Raw genomic sequence first — 12,351 nt, forward strand, 5'->3', positions numbered from 1 at the left:
TTTATTAGATGTATAACTGTTCTTCATTCTTCTATCCTGTTTTGTTGAACATTTCAACAAATATTTCAAGGTATTTCAAGGTTTTTATATATATAGTATTTTATGTTTTCTAAATGTTTAGTAAAGTCTCCATCTTATAGTTGATTCTGTAATAACTTTCTTGCTGCTACTTTGCTCATATATATTTTTCTCCCTTTTACCATCAGATATGGCATAGGAGTGTTTAAAAATGGAAGCGTCAAATGTATCCGTTTTGTCAACCAACTTTACATGGCCTTCATGCACATCTAATGATCAACCAAGCATTGATAGCCACCAAACTTCTACGGCAAATGAAAAAAAGTCTCCGCAAGCTATGGTTTTAAATGGCATCAGTCTGCCTGTAGTTCAAATTGCCAAACAGGAAGGGCAACATACACCCATTCAACTGGCATCAGGTGGTACAAGCTTTGCCATTGAAAATGCTAACCTATCTTTGATATTTACCCCTCAGCCTCAAACCATCCTCCAAAAAACTTCAGCACAAACTCTCACATTGAATATTGTGAACACGCTACCAATTCTAAGTCCAACTTCCCCCGCCGGTCTAATTGGTGCAAGCACAGGAAAATCTAAGAGTATCGGAAAGCACATATGTGCCCATTGTGGTCGGGATTGCTTGAAGCCAAGTGTCCTAGAGAAGCACATTCGCTCACATACTGGAGAGCGTCCCTTTCCCTGCAACATATGTGGAATCTCATTTAAAACCCAAAGCAACCTTTACAAACATAGAAGGACACAAACTCATGTGAATAATGCCAAACAGAGTTTTGATTCTGATGGTAGTTGTCATGAAGATAAACTACAGGTACAAGTTGGAAGCAGCACAAATCTTGACATCATCAGTGGAATGAGGGATGTAGGAATAGATAAGAATCACTTCATCAGGAACAAAACTCTTGATGGTGTCAAGGAAAGTGATAGATTACCAGGAAACAAAGAAATATCTTTATCATCTGTGAATATCCATGACAAGGTACATGAAGATCCTGACTATTCCTCTCAGACCAATATCTCACCAGGTATGCCAAACCTACAAGGAGCAGTGCTAGACCCAAAATCTAAAGCTTCAAATAAGCATGGCCAACTACAAAGGCAACATGAAACCTGTATAGATAAGCAATGGGACTCTTCGCCTTCTGAAAGGAAACTAAAAAAATGTGAAAGTACAGATTCCGGGTACTTATCCCATTCAGACAGTGCAGATCTTCAGATGTTTGCTGGAAGCCCTCTTCATAGCCTTAGTGAATGCAGTATGGAATCAGAGAACATGCTTGGCATTGGTTCTGGTGACAGTGAGGATAAGGCCGCATCCTCACACAAGAAAAACTTGGAGGAACGTATCTCAATGCTAATCTCTCAAAATAAAGCAGTTGTAGACAACACACACTTAGACAATGTTCGTCCTCGAAAAACTGCTCTATCAAAGCAAGGAAGCATTGACCTGCCAATGCCATATACTTTTAAAGACTCCTTCCACTTTGACATTAAATCCCTAGATGCCAACAGGAAGGTGTCCATGTGCTCTGACAAATCTACTTTCACTCCATCAGAGAAGAACAAACCTCTATTTTTTCATTCTGTGCCAACTCAGATATCTACGACTATAGAGAGCATGATATTGACCAGAAGCAACTCCTTACCATTTGTGGAAAGCGGTAGATTAAAGGATAGACTAACTGTACATAACATTAAATCACACGGCTCAGGAAAACAATCTTTAACTGCCAGCTATGGTAATTTACTACTTTCTAACACTGCCACAGCCTGTACGGTTGACTTTTCATGCAGTCACCCTCGTGGGCTTGTTAGGCAAGCTGCTGTAGATGAGATGCAAATTGGCAGTGGTTCGTTCTCCACCTCTTCTGAAGAAATTAAAGAAAAGAAGAAGGTTGCAGGAGATCAGATATCGTCAAAGTCAAAAATCGCAAATAAAAAAGGTGGACAAAGAAAATTAAACATGTTCTCTCATGAAAAGTGGCAAATGTATGGGGATGAAACATTTAAGAAGTTCTATCAGAAGATTAAAAAGAATGAACAGGTCAAGAAGTCAAAACAAGATGTTTCAAAAAGCACAATCAGCAATGAAGTTTGCTTGCCGTCTACGTCTGAATTGGGAAAGCCATCCGATAATCTTGCCTCTATACCAATGGTTGAACCTCCAAATCCAAGCTTGCAACTTACTTGTACTTATGCAATGACTTCAGGGAATAATGGAATAGATGTTCCTACATCTATTGAAAATCCTAAAACAAATCTAGATTATGATATGAAAGGTCACAGCCTCCAGCCAGAATCTAAGCACCAGAATAACCTAAGTGTCTCCAAAATTGATATGAATGGTTCACAAAATATTCCAGAAAATGTTCCAAATCCTTCTACCAGTGTTTCTGATATTATAGTAACTGAAAATCAACAAAAAAACTTGAATATTTCAAGTGTGCCTGACCACTTGGAATTTTATTATAACAGCAATTCCCAAAGCCATGAAAGATCTCCATCAGATAGGAAAAAGCTTAAGGTAGCAAAGTTGAAAGGAGAGATATTATATAGTGTTTCCTTAGACATTCCAGAAGATACCATTGGGAATCGGGACAACAACGTGGAGGGCGTAAAAGATAGTGGAAAAACATCAAGAATATTAGATGGTGGTGGAATTGGCACAGTCTTATCTTGTCATTCACCTTCTCATGGAGAAGATTCCGAACAAATGCCAGCACAATCTAACAAAGGTCATTTTTTTATCCTGACTCCTCAACCATCATCAGCACCAAAAGAAACTTTATTTTCTCCAAGATACTTAATAAAATTTAATTTCACAGAAACTTCTGTAGAAGAGTCTGTTCTACAGTTAAACCAGACTACAGTTTGCGTTAGATCCTCAAGAGACTGTGATTTAGTCAGTGTTACGGAAGATCAAAACAGAACTTCTCTTCTTATTCCAACCAAAACACATGAAACCTTACTCGAAAAACAGCTGAAACTGACACAGAAACACGACTCTGTAATTGCACCCTTTGGAAAGATAAATCTTAATGAAGAATATGTTCCTATATGTTGCTCCTCTAAGATTTCTCAGCACATAGTTCAAAACAAAAGCTTAGATACTCAGGGAAGTTGGTATCAAAAAGTCAGGTTAGATGACACATGTCTAGAGAGTCGTCATACATTTGAAGAATATGGAAAGGTGAAAGACCATATATTTAAACAAATGGATTTAAAGTCTGCTATGGCCATAGTAAGTAGTGACACTATATCAACCAATGCTGTTAACAAATCTTCTCAGGACCAATTTCTACAAGATAGAATTCAGCCTGCACGATCTTGTTGGAAATCATTTAAGGCAACCGGATTAAGACATCAAGAAAACTCACTGTTCCCTACAACATGCACCTATTCTCCACCAGATATCCAGGTCACACAGGTCACCTTTTCAACAATGAACACAGAACCTACCTCTACCTGGTGCTGGCTGGACAGATGTCTACCCCTTCCAGCAGAGCAAAAGGAAAAGTCATATTCAGTTTATGGTTCTTTGTCAAGTCATGCCTTTAAAGAAAGCAGATCTGATCAGCATGGAAGAAATCTTGAGAAAGACATGAACTACAGAATAACCATTGATGGGCAACCTGTGATGTCATCACTTCTCATGTCAGCAAAACAAAAGGTAATTTAGGAAAATTTGCATTTTTAGGTGTATCAAAGCTATTGACACCTTATTTCATAATTTAGAAATCATAGTTAAATTTACTATTATTGTCATGAACTCTGACAGATGACTGTATGGTGTTCCTCCAGAAGGTTCTTCTGCTTGAATGTACAAGCTTCTCTATATACAAATTGCCTCTTCAGTGAAGAAGAGGACTTCACCTCTAGTGCCACCTATTGAAAGTAGCAATCCTAAAAGTCAATATCGACCCTTTAACAAGCCTTGCCCCATGGATAAAAGCCAAACCAGAATCTCTATTTGCAGACACATGTTTCAGGATGTTGCCACACTTAAAGGCAAAGCAAGATATCTGATTTGGCTATATGATACACTTTTGACTGGCTTATGACTGGGATGTAAGGGGTAACATCATGCCTGATGTGCCACAGTAAGGAGACTTTTTGGCTATGCAAAGCTCCTCTGGGAAATGTAATGTGCAAATTGCCTCTTCAGGGAGGAAGAGGTCTTGAACTCTAGTTGTTACGAGATTGACATCAGAAAATATGGCGCATGACGCGACACAACACAACAATGGGTACTTTGAGGACACTTTAACAACAGTGGGCCCTTGCACTAATGAAGGTGAAAATGGGAAACCTGCTTCACTCACCTGCAGCTGTACCCTACACTCCTAGCCAGTCCCTATATAGGTTCCACACTTGTCGCCAAAAAGGATACCTGAGACCCTGTTAGACCCTGTAATAGCCCTGGCTAGTGAGCTGGCAGGTGAGGGATGCTAACCCCACCGCTGCACTAATCACACCAAGGGAAGGAAAGGCAGACAGTGGAAAACACAACAACAGACTGCTGCAGTCAGCACCAAGACTGCAGCCTACACATAAACTTGCAGAGAGGGCTCCACCAGCTCTTTTCCCCTCCAGACCAAGCATCCAAATGAGTAAGAGAATAACCAGCACCCTCTACTGGGAACAGAGGGTATGTATGACTGGGAGTGGTCAAAACCAGAATCTCCTGGGAAGGTAATGAGAATGTTTGCTGGCAAGGAAAACTTACATTAACCCTCTCCTCCCCAAAGGAAAGGGAATACATTTAATCTGCAGAGTCTCAAAACAAAGAGACTCTGGCCCAGAGCCTGTAACTAGTCTTTGCAACAGAGACACAACCTTGACACTAGTGCATTGCATGACCTATACCGTATCTCCCCTTACACTTGCATGTCAGGCATGTCACGCTCCACAAAGAGAGACATTACTAATTAGACCTCAGTCAGATGTCTCTCATACAGGCAAATCAGATCTCTTGCTTTGCACTAAGGAGAAGCAACACCCCAAAACACGTGTCTGCAAACAGAAATGTTGATTTGGCTTTTATTCTAAGTCATGTGGCATATAAGTTCTATTTCAAATATGGAGTCATAAGTACACCAGCTATAATAAACAATAAAGTTTATTGAAAATGACTGAAGTGGCACAAAACATACATAAAGAATAAATAGTAATACAATCTGAAGTGGAGACTGAGAAATATATGGAACGAGGTCTGCACACATAATGTGAAGAGGGGCAGTATTAGTAGGAATTAATATTCATATGTACAAAGATTGTAACAGATGTGAAGATTCAACCAAACAAGGTATGAGAGGGAACCGTAAACAGTAATAGTTAATAATTACTATATGAACAATCAGTGTATAATACCTAATAACTTATCTATTATTCCATGTCAAACCATGTACCCGCAACACAGAGCTGTGTTTCGCGTGGGTTTCCTCAGAGGTTGCAATACACTGCCTACTGATTTTATATATCGTCCTCCACAAGTGACATGCATTTGGCTGCAAAAGGCGGCGCATGTGCACTAGAGCTCATTAGAGATATATATATATATATATATATATATATACTGTATATAAAATAAGGTAATAACACCCATTATATCTCATTCATGATTACAATTACAATGTCACATTAAAAAGACACATTACAGTCGATAAAAAGGGAGGAAAATCTCCCATATATTGAGAAGATTTAGGCCGGAGTCACACTTGCGAGTGACTTGCGTGAGTCTCGCATCGTATCACCCAGCACAGATGCAGACTCTCTGGTCACGAGCGTTTCAGCTGCATAGAAATACATGCAGCCGACCTGCTCCTGTCAAGAGAGTGTGCAGCCATGTCGGGTGATGCGATGCGAGACTCAGCGAGTCACTCGCAAGTGTGACTCCGGCCTTACACAAATATCAATACAATAGCTAAAGTACACAATGCAAGTAAATAAATGTTCCCAAGGGGATAACAAATAAATGTAATTATATTAATAACATATGGAATATCACCCTATATGTGTAATTTATTAATTAATCTAATCCATACATAGTGTGACTATCCCAATAAAGAAATAAGGGCAGACTATAAAACAGTATAAAAACAGAGGAAATCTCTTGAAGCACGACCACCTGGTAATTAAAAACTCTTCTTTATTGGAAGACCATTAAAACCATTTCAGATCCATGAATGAGGCTCGCGTTTCTCGCAACCGAGTGCCCTTAGTCATAGTATATCCATTCATAGTAAAGAAGAATGTTTAATTACCGGTGGTCGTGCTTCAAGAGATTTCTTCTATTTCTCCACTGGATTGCTGCACTCACCAACCTTTCTCTCTGCACCCACCGGTGATCAAATCTCTGACTAACCTATGTTTCCACATGTGGTAAGCTTATCAGTTTTTCTATAAAACAGCATATTGAAACCCATAAATGCATCTCAGACATACAAAGCAATACAAATGCTCAAGCATCATAATGAATAATAACAATGAAGATCAAAGCAGAAAAAATAATAAACTAAAGAAAAAAAAAATAAAAACAATATAGGCCGCTTTACACACTACGATTTATCTGACGATCTCAGTAGCGATGTGTCGCCCAGATCGTTGTTACGATTTGCCGAGATCGCACATAGGTCGTTTATTCGCGGTCACACGTAACAATCTCACAAACGACGCAACAGCGATCAGCTATATATTGTTTGACCAATGCAGTCGTTTGGATGTTGTTCGTCATTGGCAGGGTGTCAAACGTACTAATATGTCTGCTGCGATCCAAATGACGAACAATATTTTGAAACTGAACGACGTGACAACGATCAACGTTTTTCAACCTATTTGCGATAGTTCGGAGTCGCACGTAGGTGTCACACGCAATGATGTCACTAACGATGCCGGATGTGTGTCACGGAAACCATGACCCCGACGATATATCATCTGATAAATCGTAGCGTGTAATGCCGCCTTAAGCGTCCGTCAATGTTCATGTGGAAAGAACAAAGATGTAAGACACAGATCAACAGATCAATGAGGTTTAATTCAGAAGCAACCGGTAGGATTAGTGAAAGAGGAATCACAGTAGTCAGAGAGTCATCATGATAAGGAACTAAAACTAATACAAACAACACACAGATTAAAATCTCCAAAAAGAGACACAATATATTTAAGAAAAAGGAACAAAGCTTAATTCTTCGTTAAGACGGGCGACACTGTACCCAATGGGATGATCCAACAGCACTCCAATTGTGCCAATAAATGCTTCATATCACCCCTTCTAAAACCCTAGAGCGGATGCTCTATACAATGGATTTTCAAGTCATTGGTGTGGCAATCATGGATAAGCTGTAAAATGTCTTGGAGTAGTTTTCAGTGTGGTCACATCATTCACCCCATAAGCAGGCATAATATCTCTCACATGCTCACAAGTACGTGTACATAACTCCGAAGATGTGGGACCCAAACAAATAAACTTGCACGTGCACATAGCATAATAAATAGCATGAGTAATATTGCAAAAAATGTAATTTGCGATTTTGAATTCCCTAGAGCTATCAGCTGATGTGAAAGATGTAACGCACAACAAATTTTTGGACACTAACCAATCACCACATGGGTAACATCCCCACTTGCGTTTACTAACATTATTTATGCCATGTAGATTTAGCTTTTCACCAGGATATCATTGAGATTTGTGCTCCTCCTAGCCATCATCAGTAGAGAGTCAGGTAGCATCCCAGACTGGGTAGGTCCAGTCTTTAAGATGGCCCAATGTTTTTTCAAAAAATATTCCACATAATCTCCTTATGGTGGTTATACATTGAGATATAACTTCTCATGATCTCTATATTGCTTATTTGTTATGGAGGTTACTAGATAATGTTGAGTAGTATTTTTGGCATGATAATAGCCTGTTTTGTTCATCTCCCACTATAACGTTGTGCAAACAATTGTTCTTTGAGGTCATCTGCTCAACCTTCAAAAAATTCCTCAGATAAAATATTATCCTCATACTAAGAAATTGACTCAAAGGGACAGCTCAAATAGTTGACTCCAGGGCTGATGAATGTAATAATGCACTGACTGAGGTCTTTTTCTGAAATACATCCGTGTGAATTAAGCCATTTTTCTGGACCCTCAATTTGATGTCGAAAAAAATTGATTTCAAGTTGATGGTATGTATAAGTGAGCCTGATGTTGAAATCATTGCAATTCAAGTCTGACATGAAAATGTGAAGACCATAGGCATATGACATAAGATCAAAAGATCATCAACGTAGCGATACCATCCAAGTACCCAGGAAGCGGCATGTGCGTCATCATGGAAAATGCTTCTCTCTAAGAACCCCAAAAAAAGGTTAGCATTAATTGTAATCATGAATGTGATATCATGGGTTTCTAACCTCATTAGATTTATTATATATATATACAGTTAAGTCCAGAAATATTTGGACAGTGACACAATTTTCGCGAGTTGGGCTCTGCATGCCACCACATTGGATTTGAAATGAAATCTCTACAACAGAATTCAAGTGCAGAGTGTAACGTTTAATTTGAAGGTTTGAACAAAAATATCTGATAGAAATTGTAGGAATTGTACACATTTCTTTACAAACACTCCCCATTTTAGGAGGTCAAAAGTAATTGGACAAATAAACCAAACCCAAACAAAATATTTTTATTTTCAATATTTTGTTGCGAATCCTTTGGAGGCAATCACTGCCTTAAGTCTGGAACCCATGGACATCACCAAACGCTGGGTTTCCTCCTTCTTAATGCTTTGCCAGGCCTTTACAGCCGCAGCCTTCAGGTCTTGCTTGTTTGTGGGTCTTTCTGTCTTAAGTCTGGATTTGAGCAAGTGAAATGCATGCTCAATTGGGTTAAGATCTGGTGATTGACTTGGCCATTGCAGAATTTTCCACTTTTTTGCACTCACGAACTCCTGGGCAGCTTTGGCTGTATGCTTGGGGTCATTGTCCATCTGTACTATGAAGCGCCGTCCGATCAACTTTGCGGCATTTGGCTGAATCTGTGCTGAAAGTATATCCCGGTACACTTCAGAATTCATCCGGCTACTCTTGTCTGCTGTTATGTCATCAATAAACACAAGTGACCCAGTGCCATTGAAAGCCATGCATGCCCATGCCATCACGTTGCCTCCACCATGTTTTACAGAGGATGTGGTGTGCCTTGGATCATGTGCCGTTCCCTTTCTTCTCCAAACTTTTTTCTTCCCATCATTCTGGTACAGGTTGATCTTGGTCTCATCTGTCCATAGAATACTTTTCCAGAACTGAGCTGGCTTCATGAGGTGTTTTTCAGCAAATTTAACTCTGGCCTGTCTATTTTTGGAATTGATGAATGGTTTGCATCTAGATGTGAACCCTTTGTATTTACTTTCATGGAGTCTTCTCTTTACTGTTGACTTAGAGACAGATACACCTACTTCACTGAGAGTGTTCTGGACTTCAGTTGATGTTGTGAACGGGTTCTTCTTCATCAAAGAAAGTATGCGGCGATCATCCACCACTGTTGTCATCCGTGGACGCCCAGGCCTTTTTGAGTTCCCAAGCTCACCAGTCAATTCCTTTTTTCTCAGAATGTACCCGACTGTTGATTTTGCTACACCAAGCATGTCTGCTATCTCTCTGATGGATTTTTTCTTTTTATTCAGCCTCAGGATGTTCTGCTTCACCTCAATTGAGAGTTCCTTAGACCGCATGTTGTCTGGTCACAGCAACAGCTTCCAAATGCAAAACCACACACCTGTAATCAACCCCAGATCTTTTAACTACTTCATTGATTACAGGTTAACGAGGGAGACGCCTTCAGAGTTAATTGCAGCCCTTAGAGTCCCTTGTCCAATTACTTTTGGTCCCTTGAAAAAAAGGAGGCTATGCATTACAGAGCTATGATTCCTAAACCCTTTCTCCGATTTGGATGTGAAAACTCTCATATTGCAGCTGGGAGTGTGCACTTTCAGCCCATATTATATATATAATTGTATTTCTGAACATATTTTTGTAAACAGCTAAAATAACAAAACTTGTGGCACTGTCCAAATATTTCTGGACCTAACTGTATATATATATATATATATATATATATATATATATATATAAAAATATATTTATTTTGTATTTACTTTTGAATACTTACCTATATAGAGTGACATATACTGTACTTTTACATGCACCCAGCACTTTAATTCTACATTTGCCCTACCTGTTTCTACCCTATACACGATATGCCCTTTCCTACTATAGCACCTACTATGTATATACCCATTGTTGCTCACTATCCCTGAGCATTGTCAACTGCATCTGAAAGGCACTATTACTATTTCTATATGTTTCGTGCCACTTCTGTCATTTTCAATAAACTTTATTGTTTATTATACAATGGCATGCAAAGGTTTGGGTACCTTTGGTCAAAATTACTGTTATTAGAAACAGTTAAGCAAGTTGAAGATGAAATGATATCTAAAAAGGTACAAAGTAAAAGATGACACATTTTCTTTGTATTTTAGGCAAAAAAAAAAAATCTTACTTTTTAAAAATTACAAAAAGAAAATGGGCTGACGCAAATGTTTGGGCACCCTTGGAGATATGTGTGCTTAGATAGCCTTGACCATGGATTTAGATCTTAATAATTACTCTGTTAGAATTATGGCTTGTTCACGCTCATCATTACGAAAAGCTAGGTGATGCAAATTTCACAGCTTTATAAACCCACCCTCCTCTAACCTTGTGCCAAAAACAGCAGCCATGGGTTCTTCTAAGCAGCTGTGTAGCACCCTGAAAATGAAAATGGTGGTGGGCCACAAAGCAGAAGAAGGCTACAAGAAGATGGCAAAGTGTTTTCAAGGTGCCCTTTCGTCAGTTTTGAAATATAAATAAGAAATAGTAGTTAACAGGTACAGTGAAGGTCAAGATAATTCTGGAAGACCAAGCAAAATATCTGTGAGAGCTGCTCTCAGGGTTGCTAGAGAGGCAATTCAAAACACCCGTGTGACTGCAAAAGACCTTCAGAAAGATTTATCAGACTCTGGAGTTGTGGTCCATTATTCTACTATTCAGAGAAACATGCACAAATATGGCCTTCATCGAAGAATCATCCGAAGAAAACTTGTCCTGCGCCCTCACCATAAAATTCAGCATCAGAAGTATGCAAAATAACATCTAAACAAGCCTGATGCAGTTTGCAAACAAGTCCTATGGAATTCTGAGGTTATAATAGAACAATCATGCTTTGGGGTTGTGTTGCACCCAATGGTATGGGGAACATTTCACGTGTAGAGGGAAGAAAGGATTCAATTAAATTTCAACAAATTCTTGATGCAAACATAACACCATCTGTAAAACAGCTGAAGTTGAAAAGAGGATGGCTTCTACAAATGGATAATGATCCTAAACAAACATCAAAATCCACAATAGACTACCTGAAAAGGCACAAGCTGAAGGTTTAACAATGGCCCTTACAGTCCCTGATCTGAACATCATTGAAAATCTGTGGCTAGACCACAAAAGAGCAGTGCATGCAAGACGAGCCAAGAATCTCACAGAACTGGAAGACGTTTCCCCAAGAAGAATGGGGAAAATCCCTCTAACAAGAATTGAAAGATTGTTGGCTGCCACAAAAAGCGTTTACAAGCTGTGATAACTTGCCAAAGAGGGTGCTACTATGTTATAACCATGCAGGGTGCCCAAACATTTTTTTGTTAATTTTAAAATGTAAAAGATTATTTTTTTTTTTGCCTAAAATACAAAGGAATTGTGTCATCTTTAACTTTATGCCTTTTAGAGATCAGTTCATCTTCAACTTGCTTAACTGCTCACAATAACAGTAATTTTGATCAGGCGTGCCCAAATCTTTGCATACCACTGTAGCTGGTATACTTATAATAACTCCATAATTTTTGTAGGACTTATATTAAGCTTCAGGAGTTTTTTTTTCCCTATCATTTTTTTCTATGTAGTACTTTATTAGTTTGGATGATATTGATGTGATAGCAAGAATCCTGACTACTTTGTTAAGAAACAAAGATGCTGTTCCTTCACCTGTGAGGGACTGTTCTAAATTTATGTACTTTGTTTAAGGTCTAAAATACAGTGCCTTGAACAAGTATTCATATCCTGTGAACTTTGACATTTTTTTCATTACATCCACAAACAAATGTATTTTATGTGATATATCAACACTAAGTAGCAAGTATTTGTGAAGTTTAAAAGAAATGATACATTGTTCTCTAAATATTTTAAAAATTGTAATCTGAAAATTGTGACGTGCATTTGTGTTCAGCCCCCTGTAGTCTTATACCCC

At 38.7% G+C, this 12,351-nt stretch overlaps 1 protein-coding gene across 1 annotated transcript in view; it reads left to right on the plus strand.

Moving 5' to 3' along the window:
* The first annotated feature begins 229 nt into the window (after positions 1-229).
* The window catches only part of ZNF831 (zinc finger protein 831), a 78,557-nt gene continuing 66,435 nt past the window's right edge, over positions 230-12,351 (plus strand). The window contains exon 1 of the mRNA XM_075347759.1: positions 230-3,706. Within this exon, the coding sequence (XP_075203874.1) occupies positions 230-3,706 (3,477 nt within the window). The remainder of the gene's footprint in view (positions 3,707-12,351) is intronic.

This window comes from Anomaloglossus baeobatrachus, chromosome 5 (assembly GCF_048569485.1).
Source record: "Anomaloglossus baeobatrachus isolate aAnoBae1 chromosome 5, aAnoBae1.hap1, whole genome shotgun sequence".
Taxonomy (NCBI): domain Eukaryota; kingdom Metazoa; phylum Chordata; class Amphibia; order Anura; family Aromobatidae; genus Anomaloglossus; species Anomaloglossus baeobatrachus.